The sequence below is a fragment of the Aulostomus chinensis genome, chromosome 7 (genome assembly GCF_037954235.1).
Source record: "Aulostomus chinensis isolate RoL2024-O1b breed Wild chromosome 7, RoL_Achi_v1.0, whole genome shotgun sequence".
Lineage (NCBI taxonomy): Eukaryota > Metazoa > Chordata > Actinopteri > Syngnathiformes > Aulostomidae > Aulostomus > Aulostomus chinensis.
This window is the reverse complement of record NC_141326.1, coordinates 2476764-2498754: the sequence shown is the minus strand read 5'-3', so window position 1 is coordinate 2498754 and position 21991 is coordinate 2476764. Positions and strand designations below refer to the sequence as shown.

Below are 21991 nucleotides of genomic sequence, written 5' to 3'. Positions count from 1 at the left end.
ACGTGTCCGGGCTGATGACCGAGGATACGATACGATAAAAAAGACATGGATCATATTTGAGATGCACTTGTGAGTGTTCCTCAGTGGTCACGGTCCAGCATGATCAACCCCAACGTGCGGTTATCACCGTAACTGTGACAATGAGAAGATGTAGTAACTTTAAACCAAACCACAAGGTTTGACATCACGTTGACACATCATAAAATCTTTTTTTTTTTCAAGACTGATTCGTGGTGATTGCTTTTATTTTTCAACAGTATTTCTGGAACTGGCTGCACGGTGGTGCAGTGGTCAGCACTGTCGCCTCACAGCAAGAAGGTTTCAGGTTCGAGTCCCAGCTCCAGCACGGGGTCTTTCTGTGTGAGTCTGCATGTTCTCCCTGTTCCTGCTGGGTTCTCTCTGGTACTCCAGCTTCCTCCCACAGTCCAAAGACATCAATTTGGGGATGAGGCTGATTGATTCTCTAAATTGACCATAGGTGTGGCTGGGAGAGCCAATGGTTGTCTGTCTCTATGTGTTGGCCCTGCGATGGACTGGCGACCTGTCCAGGGTGAACCCCGCCTCTCGCCCGTAGATGCTGGGATAGGCTCCACCCCCCCACGACCCTTAATAGAAAGGAATAAGCGGAAGATGACGATGGATGGATTTCTGGAGCTGGTCATCAGTCTCATGCTGGCCACTGACATTGTCTGAACTTCTGGCCTGCAGGAAGGTGCACGTCACCTCCACCAGGGACACTCCTTGATAACACCTGATAAAGGCCATTGAACAGCCTGATAACATCCACAGCAGGTTCATTGACTCTTTATAATTAGGAGGCAATATCATCTGAATTCCAATCACCCAGTTGCCCTGATGATCCGTCACTTTTCCTGGAAGTCAAACTCACAGGAACGGCTGATGATCGCTAGTTACTGCAGAAGGAGAACACCACTTTTGTACTTTGAAAATAAAATACTGTGTTCAGATGTGAAACTCATCTTATATGAGAGAATGAATGGCGACTTCCTGCTCCATCAGGCGGACGCACCTTTCTCCTCCTGTGTTAAACTGATGCTGCAGTCAGGCAAACGCTGTATGCTGCCCTGCTATGGCGCCACAGAGCAGTAAAGGTGCTTTCCAATTGTTTTATACATTGAGGTTTTATAGGATTAGACAGTTTTTTTCTTGTTTGTTGCATTCATGTGTGGCCTCAAATAAATAATGATAATAAAGTGGAATAAAATCCGTCCCGTAAACACTGCTTCTAAATGAGTGGCACCGTAACTGATATAAAATGTAAGAAAACAGATCGTCAGGTCAGAAAGTGATGCGTGAGTGTCCTCTGCAGGCCAAATGGGGAATGGCAGCTGTGTGATTTTATTCCTCTTGGACTGAAAACTGAAGCATTTCTTCCTCTCCTCCAGGAGCAGCTGCAGTCTTCCACCTCAGAAACCACCAACTTACATTTGAACAAAGACCGAATCTTTCAGCTGTCACACAAATTATTGCTTTGTCACTTCAATCCAGATGGCCTGTTGTTTGTACGTCTCTGAATATGTTTGGTCGTTAATCATATGTTCTTCATGTTGATTGAAAGAAGTTGATACATGGAATATGGGGCACGCGTCATACAGCTTCTTTTCTTGGGTTCATGTGAGTTGAGACTTTGGCTGGTTTGAACGAGCTTACACATTAACATTTTAAATGTTGCAGCAGCTGCAATCTTGCTCCCTTAATAGGTGCAAAGGACCAAAGTACATTTTAACCAGGACAGCTTGTTGTTGGACAGTTTTGACGCGAAACATTCACGATGTTGCTGGTTAGACAGAGAACAAAGGTGAGCACAAACATGTGCAAGTTTGAAAGGACTGGTGACGGAGGTGAGGTGGAGGAGGGAGGAGGAGGCCTCAGAGGTGCCTGCTTTATAAGAGCCAGCAGGGGGCGACAACACGTTACTGATCACATCTGAAAAAATTAGCCTAGTCTGGCTGCTAATGAGGTGATAGTGTTGATCACTAGTTTCCAATCTTCCTTGATGCAGTATGGTGTCGGTAGCCACCCTGTTCCACCACAGATCCCTCCCTCCAAGATGATAGCAAAAACACACCCCATGAGCTGGTGCCCTCTCTGGGACCCAAGAAAGGCTGTAGCCGCTCATGTGTTTGTTACTGCACTTGAGGCGTTCATCTCTCTACTGATGACAGCGTTTACTAGATCCTTGGTTCCATTAGGAAATTGTCCTGGTTCATGTTGTAGAAATGTCCATCCTTATGCTCTGTTACGGACAACGGCCAGCCGGACACATTTTAGTGTTTGGAGCAGCGAAGCGTCTGTGCCTCTGGGACACCAGTCTGCCTTTTGGCCACAAAAGAAAACAAATCTCCAGCTACGGCTTAATTTCTTTATCCCAGACTTGTTTGTCTGGTTGCCAACTTAACGGGTTAACAGAAATAGCATTTGCTTACTTTTGAAAATAAGATACAGCTGTCACGCGAACGCAGAGACACGGAGTGCAGGGCAGGCAGGACCAGCTACAGCTTTAGATTCATTTAATTAACAAAACAAAAGCCGGACTGAGGAAGTAGGACAAAAACTTGAAAAAAAAAAGCTGGGCATCGCTGGGAAAGGCACAGGGTAGGCAAGTGGTGACGAGGCGGAACATGACGTGATGAGACACAAGGATCTGACAAAAACTGACTCAGACATCCAACTGAAATACACCCAACTGAGGACGAAACAAGAAACAGGAGGAGAACAGGAGGGCAGGGAAGGAGCTGGTAGGGTGAGAGACACCAGGAGCAGGACTGAGACTGACCAGGGATGATGACAAAACAAGACCCAGGTGAAACTCTCAAAAAGGAGAGAACCAGACAGAGACAGGACACACAGGAGGGAAGAGTTGACAAAATAAAACAGGAACTGAAGACCAGTGAACTAAAACATAGGAAGGAACCCAAATGAGATACACACTAGTGAGCAAGAAACACACCAGCAAACTAAACAGTGGGAATACAAACTGGGGACTCCAACACCAGCAGTCCATTACAGAACAGACACGGTCCTGATGGGACTGAGACAGTCGTGACTAAAGCACGTCCAACCTGCTGTGACCAGAGCGGAACTGATCCTGACTGGCTGCTTCTTCTCTAATCCAGGTTTATCTATTTGAAGAATTTGAACCGAAGAAATATTCCTAGTGAAACGTGTTCACACGCTACCAAACCAAGTAGCTATTTTAACCAAATCACTAGTGATTTATCGCGACTTGGTTTGCAAATCACGATCATAGTTAGTAATTTGGTTTGGTCTGTCTGTCTCACTATGAATAGTTTTAAAATGCTTCTGCTTAATGTCTGGTGGCAATTTAAATAGACATAAATTTCCACATGTTCTAGATAAAACAAAACTGTGGATAACCAAGGATTTAAACAATCATGTATGTACATTATTAAAAAAAAAAGATAATATAATGACAAACTAAAATCCTAAGGGAAAAACCAACAACATGCCCTCAAGGCAGTAACACATGAGCTGTTTTCCATTGAAATCTTGACTGTAATAATATTAATTTTGAAATATTCTCATTTAATTCTTCTAAATAATTTGTTTGTGACTCTAGATACGTTATTTTTTGCTGACGCTATTTTGCTCATAGCTGCCACTCATGACAACGTTATTAGTTACAACTAATGTAAGATCATGCAACAAGTTAATAAAAAAACGTCTTCCTGGTCCATGATTCTTGCCAATCGTTGCCAGACATCTACGTGAAGGGAAGATGCATCTATTGGCCACTGGGTGGCAGTGTGCACCTCGGCTCGCTGTTGGACTGCGACCGGGCGAGTAAACGAAGTAGAGCCCACAACAACAGATACGTCAGAGAGGGCTGCGAGGTGAGCGAGGGTGATGACTCATTTTTATGTATTTAGTTCTCTTCCAAAGAATGAGAATATAACTGGATTGTGCAGCATAATAAATACATGAGGTTTTATACGTCACACAGCGCATAAATGACGGAATGTCGCCGGCTACATGTTGTAGCCAGCAGCTAGCTAGAACCTTAAGTGACGTCCTCGACACCGAGTACCACAGACTTGCGTCTTGTGTATCACAGATACTCTGAGGCTGTGGCTGTCAGCCGTGACACGGCGAGAGATTTAAACAGCGTCAGCTTATTTACGGGGGGTGAACAAAACCCCTTGAATGAATGCAGGTGACAGAGGTGAACACGCCCACGTGACCTAAAACAAACAGCATCTTGAACAATTCATTGACAGGTTGCCGTGGAGACCTCCCTGTGTCAGGGGTCTGTTGGTCTGGGGAAGGTGTGGACACACACCTGTACGCGCTCCTATCTCTTCCTCTCCAGGAGGCTCTGACTCTGCTCATGGAGGCTTTAGCGGACCTGCTGAACGTCCTGCACACGGCGGCCAGTGGGCCGCCTGTGTCCCTCGGTCTCTTCCTCCTCTTCCTCGGTCTCCTCTACTGGTGAGTCTGAGCTCAGCTGATAGCAGAGATGTGATACGTGAGCAGCAGCAGCAGCAGTTTCATCCAGGAGAACATGGCATGTTGTAGTCTGAGTTGCTTCCATCATGAACATGGTTGTGCTCTGCTCCTCCTCCAGGTATTCTGTCTATCCCTTCTCTGTCCTGGCTCGGTGTGGCATCAAACATCCAAAGCCGGTGCCTTTCTACGGCAACCTCTTTATGTTTCGCCAGGTAAGATGACAAAGACACGGACTGAACATCAGACTGTCAACTTTTCTCTGAACTATCGTCTTTATTTAAACCATCTTACAATTAATTCATGATGAACTGACCCGCTGACGTGACAGAGGCGTTGAGCCCGATGTCCACATTCTCAGGATCACGTGTGGTTGTCAGGTTGCTATAGTGAATTCGACCTGACACTCAAGGTCATTTGCTCTGTGTGCATACATCAACACATTCCATCCTCCGCCTCTGCAGTGACCTCTGCTGGTGTCAGCGGGTATCGGTCAGCCCTCTGAGGATCTCAGCTTGAGTTATAATGCAGCTCTCAGCCTAGGAGTGATGAAGACAACATCGTCATCATCATCGCTGGAAGAAAGTGTCGTGAAAAAGCTGAGAGCAAAGAGTCATGTGGGGACGCGGTTGTTTGATGATGTCACCAGTTTATTTTGAATCAACCATCCAGCAGGAGCTTTGCCGGTTTCTCCCTGGTGTTCTTGGATGTTTCTGTCTTAGCTAACGATGTCCGAGGTACGAGAGATACAAGATACTTTGTCACCAAAGGACGAGCCAAGGGCGAGCTGTTACACACCCGATGCCTCATACAGATATCAAAAATGAATCACAGTGATTCCTGGTTGAACCTAACGATGGCACACATCAGAACTATACAAACAGCACATATACGTTTGATTGTGTATGTTCGCTAAATTTAAGCCGTCTGTTTCCCAAATGGAAGCTGAGTGGGCGTTAGGTGTCGTAGCAGCACCACGCACCGAGCCTGGGCGGGTGGCTGCCGTCGAGGTCTCGGCGCTGTCTGGGGGGGGTGGGGGGGGATATGTGCAATTTTGCGTCACTAACGCAGGTGGACTTCTCCTGGTGGATAAACAATGGGCAGATGTCCTTCAGCAGCTGATAAGATTGCTGTGTTTGGGGCAGAGGAGCACACATTCCAGTCCGTCTCCCCTTCCAGTCCAGTCCAAATTGGTATTATACTCTATTTTCCCGGTCCTCAGCATCAACCTCTTCGCAGAGCAGACAAGTCCTCCGAGACCACTTTGCCTTTCAGTTCATGAACTAACACAGTCAGCTTTTGCACCGCTTTGCCAACCACGTTAATCATGACAGTGACAGTTTCAACGTGACACGGTATTATAATGATCAACAATATTTGCTGGTATCACAAAATGCCAGGTCACAGTTTGATTGGATTGATGGCCTGAGAGCGGTGTGAGACCACTGGTGACCAGCACACTCACATTCATACCCTCAACTGAACAAACAATCACCATCTGGTTTCACCGTTTATTCTTAAGCTCCAAGAAATCACGAGCCTGAAATGATAAGAAAAAACGATCTATCTCTCTTTTTGAAAAGAATAAAAAGAAGGTGACCTTGGAGCTGCGTTAATATCAGACATGCCATTGGAAATTGAAAATAAAGCATTTTGTTTCTATGGTTGAGTCCGCCTCGCTGATGTCAGCAGCAGCCGCGGCCCGAGGCGTCAGATGTCCCCTGATTCACCTACGCTTTGATTGGATTTCTTCACGCTTGGTACAAACGTTCATGTGGACTTGTCAAGGTCACATCATTGACCATAACTCAAGAACTCACACATCGTTAGAACGCGGTCAGTCTGTTACCAGTCTGAACCAACGTGGATCCTAACTCTAAAGTCTAGCTTTTGATTCTAACTTACTTTACTCTGACTTTGTTCTCTTTTTTTTCAGGGTTTTTTCAAACCGTTGAGTGACCTTATAAAGACACATGGTAGAGTGTGTGGGTAGGTCAAAGAGCTGGGTTTGTTTTACTTGTTCTACTGTGTGCAGTAAGTAGAACATCAGCGGTTTGACATGACCGAGACTGTGTGTGCAGGTATTATTTGGGGAGGAAGCCGGTGGTGGTGGTGGCCGATCCAGACATGCTCCGCCAGGTGATGGTGAGGGAGTTCAGCAGCTTCCCCAACAGAATGGTGAGCATCGATAACCTCAACCTGTCTGAGGAAAACACACGACTACCCGTCTGCTGGACGAGCCCGGAGCCTCGTCCCACTTCTACAAGGAACGTTCTGGAGTTCATGTTTAGTACCGTGTTAGTGTGTGTGGTCTATGACATCATCACCACTGTCACCAGTTCAAAAGTCTCTTGGGACATCGTTGTTAAACCGCAGCTTGAATTTGCTTGTGTAAAAGCGTTCGAATGCAGATTCAAACCAGAAATCCAATTCACCTAAGATGATAGTGTTTCCTTTTTCTGTTATTGTTGTCATTATTATTAATTATTATCATCATCATTATTATTATGATACCTAGCATAGCAGTTTACTCTTTCACCACGTAGGCAGAGTGACCTGCTGTCACAGAAGCAGGCAAACCTGCTGTGGCGCTGCTGGTTGCCTCAGCTGAGGGAGGCGTCGGTGTGTCGCTCCTGACTCTGACGTCCGGCTTGTAAATGTTTCTGCTGCAGACTTTTCGCTTTGCTACAAAGCCCATGAGTGACTGTCTGCTGCTGCTGAGGAATGAGAGGTGGAAGAGAGTCCGGAGTATCCTCACACCCTCCTTCAGTGCTGCCAAGATGAAGGAGGTGAGATGTGGTGGGATGCTGGTGGCCGTGAAAGACCTGGAGAAGTCATGGAATTTAAAAATAGGTTGTTTCCAGGCCTGGAAAAGTTTTAGAAAATTTGTTTCTCAAATGCCTTCATCATAGAATATTAGATTCATTTTAGAATGTGTTTATGTTGTATCACACTGTAGGTTCCCTGGGGGGTTCTCCTCTTATTTTTCATGAGTTAGCGGATGTTTCGGAGAACGTAGGGCCAGAAAGTTCCACCGTTACACGCTTATTCCCTTCCTCTTTGGTTTAAAAACTTAATTTACGCAGTCACACGTGTCTTTGATTGAGTCATGAAGCATGAACCCGTTTTTCTTTGTCACACAACAGCATCCAGCAACAGAAAATACACGCTGTCTTTTATGACCTTACAACGTCAGTGTTCACATCAGAAGGCAGTGACTCACATTCTGTCTGTGTGTGTTTTTGCTTTGATGTTCTGCTTCTCAAAGACGTGTGTGTTGTTGTGTTTATTTCAGCCACGTCTGTCTCATATATGACATACTTATGGACAAGCCTCTCAGGAGGCGTCAGTATTGGTGTTAACCGTCCATCCTGTCTTCTCTGGTAGATGGTTCCGCTCATCCAGACGGCCACCACTGCTCTGATCAACAACCTGAGTGTCTACGCTGAGTCAGGCGAGCCCTTTGACATCCACAAGTAAACGCAAACACACGTCACAAACGACACACACAAGCAGACTGCCGAGACGAGGCGTGTGTGTCATCCTCCTCCGTCAGGTGCTTCGGCTGCTTCACCATGGACGTGATCGCCAGTGTGGCGTTTGCAACTCAGGTGGACTCTCAGAACAACTCAGATGACCCGTTCGTCCGCCACGCTCAGATGTTCTTCTCCTTCTCTTTCTTCAGGCCCATCATGCTGGTTTTCAGTGAGTGCATCTGTTTGTTTTTGTGTTTGGCAACAGGAGCGGGGCGGTGCAGCGGGACAGAACGGGGTGGCAACAGTTTCCTGTTTGACCAGGCTGTGTGACATCATGCAGCTAACTTTGCTTCTCAGACTCTCAGGATGTTTGTAATCACGATCCTCGATCTCCTGGTTGCAGTGACAGAGCTCGTCAGAGCCTAAACACACAAGACCCCGTATGACTGATCTGGCATCTGTTTTGATGTCACACTCAGTGACGTTTAATTTATATTGAAAATGAGGTCATTAGAGTTGTGCCAGCCTCCATTGATGCTCATCAGTGAGCAAACAAGTTCGCAATAACTGAGATTTATAAAACAGGACAATTAAATATATGGCGTTAAAAATCTGATGAAGACGTGTGATGCATCTGTTCCCTGATTGGCTCACACCAGTGAATCTGTGTGCAGTTGCTTTTCCCTTCATCATGGCCCCTCTGGCGGGACTCATCCCCAACAGAAGACGGGACCAGATGAATCAGTTCTTCATCCGCAGCATCCAGAGGATCATCAGCCAGAGGGAGGAGCAGCCTGCTGAGCAGGTGCGCTGCCTCATCACTGCCCCTCACTCAAGCCAAGAATGTGTGTCAAACAGCGTTTGTGGATATGAAGTTCTCACAGATGTTCTTTAAAAAATGATTTCTTAAATTATTGGCATTCAGAGGCGTCGAGACTTCCTTCAGCTGATGTTGGATGCTCGGAGCAGCAAGGAGTGTGTCTCTGTGGAACACTTGGACGCCGTGAACCACACTGGTGAGCCCAATCGCAGGACCCAGCAGCCGCCAACGTCGACTCAGGACGACTGTCTTCACCCCCGGGACACGCCCACCAGGCGTCCTCAGAAAAAGATGATGACAGAGGATGAGATCGTGGGTCAAGCTTTCGTCTTCCTCCTGGCAGGCTACGAAACCAGCAGCAACACCTTGGCCTTCACCTGCTACCTCCTGGCTCTGCACCCTGAGTGCCAACGCAAAGTCCAGGAAGAGGTGGATGACTTCTACTGCAGACATGTGAGTGTGTTGCCTTGTGGTTATGATGCCTCTCCAGTTGTGACATGAGAAGTTGTGTTCACCATTGTTTTTTTCTTGTGTCCCCTCTTTCATTGCAGGAGTCACCAGATTACACAAACATCCAGGAGCTGAAGTATTTAGAGATGGTCATGTGTGAAGCTTTGCGCCTCTACCCTCCCGGATTCAGGTAAAGTAACAACATTGAATTCAAATTCATCCCTGGAGTAAAGAAGGACATCGTGAGGTGTTTTTATTCCTCCACCAAGGTTTGCACGAGAAGTCGAACGTGACTGTGTGGTGAACGGCCAGTCCCTCCCCAAAGGAGCTACTCTGGAGATCCCAGCGGGTTTCCTCCACTACGACCCGGAGCACTGGCCCGAGCCGGAGAAGTTCCTCCCCGAGAGGTGGTGAAACTCTGCTGCAGTATCGACACCTGAGTCTCAGTAGCAGCGAGTACTGAAGTCACAGTCCAGGACCCTGAAATGAATGTTAGAGCAGCAGTTCCCAAACGTTTTTGGCCGCACACCCCCTTTATATCGACACCAAGCTGACGCACCCCCCCAGTCCCCACAGCTTTAGGGAAAAACCCAACAATGCCACATACAGCATGTAGAAGATAACTCCTTCTACACTTCATCTCAAGATGAGGTGCATTTTGAGCAGCCTGCATTCATTTATTAAGTAATATGTCAGCTTTTGATTTTAAATTTTACAAAGGAGATGTTAATTAACACATCTTTATTTTGTGGGAGAATCCCACTTAAAAAAACACTCCAAACCGCCATCGCATTATTTTTACATTGCACACCCGCTAGTGGCAGCTCACGCACCCACTTTGGGAATCCCTTTGTTAGAGCCTTGTGCTGCCCCCTTCAGGACATACAGATGTAGCACACACACACGAACAAGCCTCTTCACACACAGAGCAGTTTAAATTGATTTAAAATTCAGCTGCTTTATTGTTAGTACAGTAGTTAAAGTATTATTTTTGATCTTTATGAACGATAAAAGTGGTTCTGTTCATTTTCAATCTTTCTTGATTGAACTGTTGGTCATATATTTAAGAGTACATAAACTCTGGATGGTAGTAGAATACTCAGGCCAGCACCTCTGGTTCTTTGTACGGCTGATAAAGGCCACCTCCACGTATTGTCTGACTCGACAGTAGTAAAATCCCTTTCATGCTGTATTTTGACAGTATCTGTATTTGCTCGGTCAATTTTCATTTTCAATCAAGATCGAATCACGTGTTTGATCCCCAGGTTCACCCCGGAGGCCCGAGCCAACCGCCACCCGTTCGTCTACCTGCCTTTTGGGGCCGGCCCCCGTAACTGTGTGGGAATGAGACTGGCCCAACTGGAAATCAAAATGGCTCTGGTTCATCTGTTCCGCAGCTTCAGTGTGTTAGCCTGCTCTGAGACAAAGGTGGGTTGGAACGAATGGAGAGCCGACCACCCCTCTTTGCTGTGAGTGAATCTCCATTCATCACTGCAGGGAGGGAGATTGATTTATATAACTGTTACCAGTAGTTTCAGCGTGCAAGTAACAAATATCATATCATACGCATCAATGCTCACAGAGCTCAGCTTCCGCTTGTTGGCACAAGCAGCTCTCAAGGCCTCAGGAAGCTCTGCAAATACTCAAGAGTTGAGGCAGAGCGGCCGGAGGACAGTAGAGGGATCTAGTTTCTCCATCAAATATGATCCAGCTGACCCAAATAATAAAGTTGCGTTTTTGTAGAGTGATCCCTGAGGCCCCGCCTCCACACACAATCCACCCCTGCAGCGTCCTGACACGTGTCGCAGCTGCTAGCCGCTGTGAAATCCTATTGAAGAACAGAAGCATCGACGGGTGAATGACATTGCTGTGATATACGTGTATCATATCACAGCTTTTCAGAGAGCCAAGAATCATTGCGTTCTCTGTAGTCCACATGTCCTCTTCATGGACGTGGAGCTGGTCTGCCATGTTGCATCTATAATCGCCTCATTCCTCATGTCTCCCGTCGTACTTTATGTCAGTATTGACAGACGTAACCTGCGATGTCTGACTTCACATTGGTTTCACCTCTAGTTTCATTTGGTTTCCAACCATCCATGTTCCCCCTCTTCTCCTGTTGAGGGTGGGGTGATGGGGGTGGAGCCTATCCCAGCAGCCTTCCCCCTGGACAGGTCACCAGTCCATGGCAGGGCCAACACATAGAGACAGACAACCATTGGCTCTCCCAGCCACGCCTACGGTCAATTTAGAGTCTGGATTAACCTGGTCCCCTCTTGATGTCTTTGGACTGTGGAGGAAGCCAGAGAACCATTTGGTTTCCACGTTTCACTGACAGTGACAGTCAGTTTGGCCAGAGGTTGCTCCTGCAGGACTTTGTGTCAGTTCAAGTGTTTCTCTGGTCAAAATGTCAAACGGATCAGTCATTGGGTTTCATCAGACATCTGAGCGTTCTCTAGACAAACCCAGCTCCAGCAGTCAACATTCAGTATCCAGCTTGCCTCAGATTGGGTCATGGACCAGAAGTCTACAATTACAGAACCTTGTAACATGTGGTCATGTTTTCCTCTTTCAGGTTCCTCTAGAACTGAAGTCATCGAGCACTTTAGGGCCTAAAAATGGCATATTTGTGAAAATCACAAGAAGAGACGGATGAAAGTGAACTCTCCACCAGATGATTCAAAACAGGATAGAACAGAATGAAAAATTACAGTGTCAGACTCTTAATGGACGCGGACGCCTTTGTAACCACGTCCAAACACATCAGAGAAATCAGCTGGTTCAGAGACCGAGGAGGAGACGCACCGGACTCTTCGAAGCCCAGAGATTCTGGACCGGGACGACAAAGGAGGGAAAGTTTGGAAGAATGGTGGTCGTCCTTCCGGTGGAGCTCCTGGGTTAAACTCAGCCAAGAGGCGCTGGAGCTGTTCTGGTGGTTCTTGGAGGTCCAACACCCACTAAGACACTTTATGTTGTTGTGTTTCCTTTATTCTGTCATTGGCTAATTTACACTCAGCTAAAATTGAGACACAGCTCTTTTGTTCCCTTTCCTCTTTTTCAAGGTTTCCACTCAAAGATCTAACATGTCTGATATGCACACTCAAGCTTTCTTTTCTGACATATTTTGCTCACAAACGTGTTAAAATTCTGAGTTAGTGAGCTCTTCATTTTCGCCAGGAAAATTCCTCCGCTTGACAGGTTGTGGATAATTCTGGCAGAAACATCAAGAACATCCCCAGCGTACTTCTGCTGCCGCGTGAAGTGATGGTGGTGCACGGAGGACACGATGACGGGCCACAACAACAGAGTTCAGCAAATTTATTCACATAGTTGTGTTTGCATGGAAGAAGACTTCAGTCTCAACAGAGCTGAGGACACTGGGAGTGGAGACAAAGGGGTTTTGTAGCCGTTCAGCTCGCCTCTGGCTGGCCGGCTGGCACGATAGAGGATCTGCCGCTGCAACATCGTTCTTAAACGTATATTTCATGAGAAGTCTTGAAGGAGTTCGGAGTGGGTATGGAAGTGAAGACCAGAGAAAAGAGAGCCGAACCATTCCATCATTTAACAGCAGCTCAGCCTTCGCCGCAGCGCCGCATGTATGAGATGAACCATCACGGAGTCACACGGGGAAGACGCGCCACCAGCACTTCTGATTTCATCTGAATGAACTGGACTGCTAGAAGTGAGTGGAAGTGACTCCAGTGAGCCCATTAAACAAAGAGAATTTGTCCCAAATGACTGGACCTTTTTTTTTTAAAGAGTATTTTAAGGCAAGGTAGACAAGAGTTTGGAAATCTCCAACCCGTCCATCATAGGGGCTGACCATGTGTCCACATACGCCAAATATGGATGCCACATCTCTGTAAAGTATTCTGGTCTTTCCTGAGTGTGGATGTAGATTTGCTATTCATTTCTGAGACCATCTTCCTATAGAGAGCAGGGAGTCAGATTTCCACGCCATGGCGATGCACCTTCTGGCGACACACGAGGCCGATGAGAGAAACTTCTGTTGAGCTGTTCTTAATCCTGCACCAGTATTTGTAGCATCTGCTAATAAACAGGTTTGAGGCGCTAATGGAAGATGCACTCTCTCATGCCAGAACGTGTTAAGATTTGTGCAAACCAAGTGCAGGGTAGGAATGAGCCCTCTTCTGTGCTCCATCTAAAACACAAGCTGGATATCTCAGGTTGACATTTGTGCCATTTCAGTGGCGTAAGATGTAACGGATGGAGAAAGTTCTACTACGCCAGCCTGTACCTGGAGTGAATAGTGGCAGTTCGACTTTCTGGACTCAGTTCGGACCAGAGCTCTGGACTCCCATCTCTCCCTTGATTTATGTAAACCTGGTTTTGGAACATCATCCATCAAGAGGGTGCACTTTTGAGATAAGATGAGGTGCGTTACCCTCAGGAAGCGGTCCTTCCAGATCCCTGAGCCTGGGTGAAGTCATTTCAGATCCCAAAACAGATTTAAGAAATGATCTTCACTGTAAATAACAAAAAGAAGTTCCTGCTGGACACACCCCACTTCCTCCTCAGACATCAGGGATCCCTCCTCCTCCTCCTCCTCCCTCCCTGGCCCCACGCTTCCAGGGTCCAGGTATCCACTCACATGGGTATGAGTTCATTCTGCTTCAATGGCGTTTTGGGTGAAAATGTATTTTTTAGTCCAATACTTTTCCGGACTTCATGCCACGTTTTGATGATATGAATCAGGACAGCGTTATCAGTTATTCTGGAGATACTTGTAGGTGTCCATTTATGGATAAAGTCTGCAGGAATATTTCCCTTAAGAGCGTACATCCCCACACAAACATGTCACAACCCTGTGTGTTCACACCAAACGCGAATGCGAATTTCGCGTCGCGTTGTTCGCGCGAATTTGCCGCCGGATCATTTTAGTGTCCATCTGCGTCATTCACGCGAATTCGCTCACCTGTCCTAGTAGCGAGTATTTCCGGCAACGTTTCTTTCCGCCATTATTTCACCACGGATATACAAAGAACTGTTGCGTTCTACCTGCCGTGGAAGGCCGAAATATGAAAAGTAAACGCCGTCGTATGTGGTTAACAACACCATGTAGAGGCGAGCTCAGCTCGGTGAATCGAGCTCCTCCGGGGGCTCCGCCTGGATGACCGCCGCTTCCAGCGGTATTTTCGGATGACGACCAGTTTAACGACCTGCTCGCTAGGATCGGTGACAGAATGTAACAAATGGACACAAATTTATTCAACCGGTTCTTGTAATTTTGACACGTAGTGTCATGTAGAACCGGGTTCCCACAGTCACAATCAACTTGTCCTCCATCTTGCGACACCGTCAGCCGTGACGTCGGGACGTCCTCGACGCTGATTGGCTGTCTTGATGCGAATTTTCCGCCAAAGTTGAATATTTTCAACTGGCGCGAATGGCGAGATTTCGCCTCGCGAATTCGCCTCATTCGCGCCGCCCGACTGAAAATTCGCCTCATTCGCGCGTTTGCAGGCTTTGAATGGAAACTGTTGGCGCGAATTCGCCTTTGGTGTGAACACACAGTTGAAGCCGTGAGCTCCCACAAGTCAAAGTAGAACGGAAAGACCTCTTCAACAAGAACGGTGTTCACCGCTCACTCGAGTCATGAGTAGTCGATGACGAACTCGGGGTAAATCTGGTGTTTGTCAGAGATAACAAAGAACCTGGGGTTCCTCTCGTCGTCAACACAGCTGTCGATGTTTCTGCTGGTTCCTTTCCGCGGGGGTAGCAGGCAGCCCGGTCGTCCTCGGGTGTACTCCCCCACCAGCACCAGAGCCACAAACATTCTCTTCGAGCGAGTTGGAGCTCTGTTACTGTTGTCTGCGTCGCATGCATGTTTAGCAAAGGAGCTCCCTGAAAAAAGAAAAGTGAAGGCTTTCGATTCATTCGAGGTGTGACGGGAAACCAAACCATCAAATCTTCCCCCGCCAGCACTGTCACTCAGGTTGAAGTATTTTATTCTATGATTCTAAAAAAAAACAAACCCAAAAAAAGCGAACATATCCAGATATTAAATTTGCATTTTTTTGTAAAAGAGGTCATTTTAAAGTATAAAACTGTAAGTATCCTCCTCCTCCGCGCGACTGAAGTGCAGCGCCACGCCATCATCCACCCACTGCTGACTGCAGGTTTCTGGAGCTGCTTCTTCACTTACTGTTTTTTAAACATGCAATATTCTGTCACAGGACGTGAAATAGCGCCCTCCACTACCTTGCAGCGAGAACAGCGTTTGATCAAAAATCTCACGCGATGCAGGGAAAGAGTTGACGTTGAGGAAAAAACATTCAGCAAATCAAAATGGGTTCATTTGTACTGTACCTTTGCCGTATTTGGTGTCTCTGGAAACGCTAACCCTCCAGTCAAAGTTCTGCTCACAGACGGCTGTAAACAGGGACTCGTCCACCCAGTGGAACAAGTATTGCTCATTCACAGGTTTCCCTCCATTTCTCGTTTTCATCTGCTCCCTCTTCCTGAATGCAACATTCAAGAGATTAAACGTGAAGATGATGATGTGTTGGAGAGCTAATTAGTATTATGATGAAGCTTGGTCTGATTTACCACTTGAAAACTTCCCACAGAGAGGGATTCTGGATCCTCTGGATGCTGTTAATGTGACTGTTGGGCATGGTCTGCTTGAACAGAATCTTGATCATTTCATCATCCAGAGACGTGGAAAGAGGCACCAGCTGAAAGACAAATTCAGGGCAGGTCAACAAGAGATGTGCGATCAGAGTTCTGGAGGGGAAACGTGAGCGGAATAGGGAAGATACCTTGTATCCAGCCTCAGGGAGGCAGTTCTTGTCCCAGTGAGAAGGGAAATTTTCAGCTCTGGATGAACTGGAGCTGCGTGACGCTTCACTGTCAAGAAGTCAGTCAGACACTGCAGTTAGAACTTAAAGGTCATCTGGAACCTCCAAGTGGAAGTTAAAATTACCTTTTCAGCTGCACTTCGACATCTTGAGTGGACACAAATCGAGGCCTCCGTCTGACCTCCTGTTTGCTTTTGTCTTCTAGATTCTGCTGATACATCTGCTGGGTTCCTGGTGCACATGTGAAACTCAGGCTATGCTGCTGCTCACCAGCACCAAAGACAATCTCTCTATCTATGCCTGCCGAGTAAACGTTCTCCAGAGTTTGAGTTGAGATAGAGACAGGTGTGCCAGTATCACTCTGAAGAGAGAAAAAGAGAGCAGCCTGAACAACGTCAAATCTCAACGATAAAGTATGTCAGGCATTCCACTGGGAACCGTTTAGGTTCCCCTCCTCTTTTGATTTGCTGTATTTGTCTTAATTTTGGAATTAAAACCTCAATTCCTATAAGAAACATGAAACGTTGTGCACAAAATAGTTACACTTAAGGCCTTCGGGACCTGTTAAACAGAATAAAACCAGGCTCTCTGTTATGATTTGTTCATGACTGGTGCAGATCGGCATTCAGGCAACTAGAATGTTTTCATCCCATAAGAGAGACAGCGGCTTGATGTGATGGAGAATATACAAAGAAACCATACTTTGGAAGCTAGTAATCCAGACTTAACATTGAATTTTATGCAGTAATAGCAGTGGAAAAAACAAATGTGTGTGTGTGTGTGGGGGGGGGGGCATTTTGGTCCCAGAGGGTCCTAAGAGGTTCTAATTTTCATTCATATGAAACAAACCTGTCCAAACTCCATCCATTTCCCACCATCATCCTTCCAGTACCACATCCACTGAGTTGTGAGGATGAAATGAGGGGGCTTCAACACGGAGGAGGTGGTGGACAGACGACGAACTTGAGACCCTCCGTATGTCATCGTCGTGAAGTCGACTGACTGCTCAGCAGGTGATGACGGACAGCTGAGAGAAATCAGTAAAGCAGGAATTCGCCCCAGTCAGGAAGAACGTCTCTCAACACGTACAATTCCTGCTCGATGGTACAACTGCAACGAGGATCACCTGGAACTCCCTGAGGGCCATGACGGTGGAGCCATGCAGCTCGTGTCCTGTCCCGGGTCACAGTAGGCCTTCTCAATCCCCTCCATATTGGGCAAATCCTTCCAGGTGTTCCCGTCACTGTCTAGAACCTGCCATCTGTAGGGCAGGAGCCAATGAACGCGATGGCACCTCTCTGCAGGGGTCAGGACAGCCATTTAGACAGTGACATCATCACAGCATTTGATGTGCTGAGAAGCCGTGCAACCTTTGAAGCTGCAGGATCTACGGATGAAGAAGAGGCAGATTTCTTTCCCCTCGGCGTCACTCAGAGCTTCGGTGGCGTCCGCTGAGGTCTGAGGGCTGCTGTCGGACGCCTCTGGCAGCACTGCAGGAGAGAGTGAACGCAACGTGAGTGACAGCTCCCACTGACACCTTCATTTCAAACATGAGGCCTCACCAGTAGCAGCCGCGTTTCTTTCCTGTTGACCTGTGATGATGAATCCATTTCTGTAGATCTGAAGAAGGTTCCTCTCATTCTCCAGGCTGAATCCTGCGAAAATCTTCTTTTGATGCCCATTGACATGATGAACTCTCTTGCATGAGGCGCCAAACTTGCAGTCACCTTGGAAATGGTGCTGGCAGACGTGCAGCTTGGTGCAGGTGGTGGCGAACCTGCAGGAGCCGTGCACGGTGCTGCCCCTGTTGTAATGTGGGCAGATCTAGAAACAGGTACACAAACATGATGTCCCACTTTATTGAATCCAAAGGTCAATTTTCTTTGCAGAAAAAAAAGAACATCCATGTTAAGAGGAAATAAATGAAGGAAGACGGATGATGGACGACAGATGCAACAAAACCAAAAGAAGCAGGTGATGAGGAGTCAAGACTCATCAGAACTCAGCAAAAAAAAAAAAAAATGCCACCAGAACACGCGAGACGTCTGGACTGGCAGGGGAAGATCCGGATGCTGAGATGAAGAAATACCACCTTCTGTTCCACAGCTGCACGCCAAGAGAGGCTTGGACCTGTGGTGCTTGTTGCAGCCCAGCAGCCTACCTCAGGGAGAAGGAAAGGGTCGTTCTGCAGTAACAGCTGGAACAGCTGCTTCTCTGTCAGGTCCTGAAGGCCGCACTTCCTCAAGATATCAGCGTTGTGTGGCAACACCAGACTGTGCGGATTCTTGCAGTTTTGTCTGCAGAATAACACAAATATCATCTCAGTGAAGATTATAATTCTTGTCTCCAGCAACCATGTTTGATCAGTGCATGCAGCGATGTGAGAGATCCAGGAAGAGCTCCCATCAGCAGGCGTTCACATGCTGGTCGTCTGTTTGGTAGCGAAGAATTATTCCTCCGCAGATGTGTGCTTGCTGGTAAGTGGCTGTGCAAATGTCCTGACTTTGATTAAAACAATACATCTTTGTAGAAAGTAAAACAAGGGGTCAATCTAGGTAAGCTAGTAGGTTAATTCGTGAATTTATATTTTGTAAGACATTGATACTTGCTGTTGTTTTTTTTCAACAGGCTAAACATGCTAATGAAGATGTGTGGAAGTCAGAAAAGAAACCAGGATTAAAAAGTGATTTATGTTTGGTTGCGCTCGTTTGTAGATGTACCAGCTTCTGATGCACACAAGGAAGTTAAAGGTGTGATGACGTTTCTTCCTCTTCACGTCCTGACATTTGCATCAGTTTTGTTTTCCTCTCAATTTCCGCCCACCGCTGACTGTGTTTGTATCAAGTGTGTGTGTGTCTCTCTCTCTTTTGTCCGTCCTCAGCCGGGTCGTGACAACAGGGAAATATTCATCAATAATAATGGAGAAATATTAGGATTAAAAAGACTATTATGTAGATTAAACTTGATTAAGAGCTCGATAATGACTTAAGCTGATGTCATGACTGCGCAGTTGTTCTGAAACCCTGCTGTGTTGGTGTACAGACTTAGTGATTCTGTGTTTTTGCTGATTGTTGGCGTCTGACGTTGACGTGTTGTCATATATTCTGCTGCGTGTGTTCTGACCAACTGTCACTCAAAGACCCTGTTACTTCCTACTGGGCTGTCAGGTGATCTTCTGGTCTTTCAGGTGCAACAGGTTCACACATTAATTTTTGGATCGAAACTTGGAATCTAACTGTGAAAGATTCACCACACAGGGCTGTCCTTTGTCGCCAACTCCTGGCAAAGACGGATACTGCAGCCAACCGTTGACCTCGAGCGACCTGAACTCTGGGGCAGCAATAACGGAGGGGTCGCAAGTGTTGGTGGTCACATGGCCCCTCAGTGTGACTCACGGCGACATCAGGATTTGATTGATTTGGTCTGATCTGGGGTCCGGACGAGGAACGTCATTCACATTCACGCACTAACTGGAAGTTCAGCCCTGCGTTTCGTAACTACTGTCACTTCTTTTTAGAATGAAGTAACATTAGAATCAACCTCAAGGGTGACGCGGAAGTGTGTGTGTGTGTGTGTGTGTGTGTGTGACAATGATGGTAGCATCGAATGTGCCTGTGTGAGGTTGTTCGTCAATGACGCACCTCCCGGAGAGGTGGGCGGAGCCAAACAGCAGGTGATTCATCTGAGGTCTCTAATCACAAGATTTTTTAATCACACAAAGCTACAAACATTGTTACAAACGATAAATAAATGAACATTAACGCGCGGAGCAACTTCCCCCATTCACAGAGCTGCTGTATGCGTCAGTACCGGACTGGCTGTCGTCTACACTTTGTTTTCATATTCCATTCATACTACAAACTACTCATAGATACAACAGACGAAGTATTTAAGACAAATTCAAAACCAAGTTGTGTACTCACCTGTACATGCAGTTTCCGCTCACCCAGTACCTGCACAGGTGCAGCCGGGCGCACCCGTGACACTCGCCGTGTTTCCTCTGGCAGAGCCGGAGACTCGTTTTGGCCACAAACAGAGTGTCGGGGCTGATCGGTCCCCCGGGGAGACTCGGTGAGCCCTCCTGCATGACGATTCTGTCGTCATCGAAGAGGATCGACCGTAAAATGGACTCCTCCACAATGAAGTCCTGCGCGATCTTCTCCTCCAGGTCCTTGAAGTCCAGGCTGCCCTGGTGGTCGCACAGGATGGTGAGGATGCGCTGGGAGATGATGGAGGCCATGGCGGAGACGGCGACTGAGCTCCGGAGCCGGGACTCTCCTCTTTATTCTGGAGAACTGAAACTGAAAACTGGACGAGATCTGGGAGTCACCCAAACCAACCCTGAAAAGATTGACGAGGGTGTCGCTCCGTCGCGGAATGACACGGAGTAATTCAGGGTAGCGGAAGGCAAACTTTAAAGAGAAGTTGAGCCTTTAAGTTTTGTTTTTGTTTCTTGTTTTTTTTTTTTAGACTAAAAGCAAGAAGTGCTTTATTGATAGGGGAAAAAACAACAAAAAGCAGGCAGACGTGCAACCAACTGATTAATAATAAAATAGATTTGTGAGGGAGAGAGAGAGAGACAGAGAGGAACAGAAGACAGCTAAGACCTGTGTGCATGTACAGAGAAAAACATCGATCCTGCAGTGGAACTTAAAAAATCCATTGGATTGTTTGTTTGTTTGTTTTTCCTGTCCTGTTCAGCAGCATCAGTGTTCCTGGTGCCTTGTTGTACTGAAGCAGTTTTATTCTGCAGAGGAGGAACCTGATAAACTCCTCCTGTCGCCATTTATGTTTAACTTGATTAGGAATGGTGTTGGTTCATTGATAAAGCTACCGGACTGAGGCTCAGGAGTGGACAGGAAGAGAGAACAGGGACAGGACAGGGAAGACAAGGGGGAGGGGGGAGACAAAAACAACAACAACAACAGCAATAGCAGAAAACAATAACAACAACAAAAACACTAAGACAAACAAAGACAAAAACAAACAAAAAAACATAAACAAAGAAAAAGAAAGGAAAAAAAACAATGGTTGCAGAATTCCCAGTGCAGGGTTACCATTTGGTTTAATATAATTTTAAGATAAATGTCTGAGTGTGTGATGATGGGCGGGCTGTGCGCTCCATGCGTGTAAGTGTGTATACGCATGTGTGTGTGTGTGTGTGTGTGAATGTGTGTGTGTGTGCTACGGTTTATCTTGGATGCTGTGCGTAGCTGGCTGTAGCTGATGTGGGGGGCCAGGACATCGCACCCCCAGTCCAGGATGGCAGGTAGGTCAGGACCAGGCCACCAGAGCACCCCGAAATCCCCAGGACACGGGGAGCCCCAGGCCACCCCTCCCCCAGGAAACAGCCACAGGCCCAACCCATGCCAGGACCCATAGGAAAGCATAGGAGCAGCAACCCCCACCCGGAAGCAACCCACAGAGAGACGGGGCAGAGATGACCCCGGTCCCGCCGGGCACTCCCCCCCCACAGCATGAGCAGAGCCCAGGGGCACAGGGCCCCCCAGCCCGAGACCCGACCAGAGCCCCCCAAGGGGTCCGCCAGCGGCGAGGCCGACACCCACCCACACCCCACACCCAGGCGGGGCAGCCACAGCCCACCACAATGACCAGGCCCACCGCCCCCGAACAGAGCTACCACCCCCCCCAACCCTCGATCCCCATCCCCTCTACTCATCCCCTGTTCTCCCCCTCCCCCCAGAGCAGGAGGGTTTCAGGCTATAGGGCACCACCAGCCAGCCAGCCGGGACCCCCCACTCCCCGGAAAGGTCCAGCCCACCTGCCGGGGTGAGCCGAAGGCACGCACGCCCAGGACCGCCACCCCCGGACAAAACAATCATACTCTCATCTTCCTCCATACAGGGGCTGAGAACACCATAGATGCTGATACGGTCCAGGGCACCTCAGACTTCGTGAAACCGCCAGCAAGCGATCCA

The 21991-nt window shown here is 47.4% G+C and overlaps 2 protein-coding genes across 5 annotated transcripts; one reads left to right on the top strand and one right to left on the bottom strand.

The window, feature by feature from the left end:
• The first annotated feature begins 3801 nt into the window (after positions 1-3801).
• Positions 3802-18980, top strand: tbxas1 (thromboxane A synthase 1 (platelet)). 4 transcript variants are annotated; one of them, XM_086208135.1, is made up of 19 exons: positions 3802-3875; positions 4260-4470; positions 4607-4700; positions 6422-6474; positions 6567-6663; positions 7158-7274; positions 7873-7961; positions 8042-8190; positions 8636-8766; positions 8887-9234; positions 9333-9421; positions 9501-9638; positions 10497-10659; positions 11807-13847; positions 16258-16465; positions 16942-17565; positions 17700-17886; positions 18403-18529; positions 18681-18978. In XM_086208135.1, exons 2-14 carry the CDS (start codon positions 4370-4372, stop codon positions 11885-11887), a joined length of 1650 nt encoding a protein of 549 aa, XP_086064261.1. In that variant the 5' UTR covers positions 3802-3875; positions 4260-4369; the 3' UTR covers positions 11888-13847; positions 16258-16465; positions 16942-17565; positions 17700-17886; positions 18403-18529; positions 18681-18978. The 4 variants fall into 4 exon arrangements, with proteins under 4 accessions (XP_086064261.1, XP_086064260.1, XP_086064262.1 ...); XM_086208134.1 differs by having other exon boundaries at positions 17700-18529; positions 18681-18980; XM_086208136.1 differs by having other exon boundaries at positions 3845-3885; positions 17700-18529; positions 18681-18980.
• On the bottom strand, positions 9900-20488 carry parp12a (poly (ADP-ribose) polymerase family, member 12a). Its single transcript, XM_086208133.1, has 11 exons — positions 19976-20488; positions 18214-18349; positions 17615-17876; positions 17423-17542; positions 17179-17350; positions 16902-17079; positions 16178-16413; positions 16014-16101; positions 15802-15929; positions 15562-15713; positions 9900-15096 (listed from the first exon to the last, which is right to left on the bottom strand). The coding sequence occupies exons 1-11, from the start codon at positions 20290-20292 to the stop codon at positions 14846-14848; spliced, it is 2040 nt and encodes a 679-aa protein (XP_086064259.1). The 5' UTR covers positions 20293-20488; the 3' UTR covers positions 9900-14845.
• Between the last annotated feature and the right edge of the window lie 1503 nt (positions 20489-21991).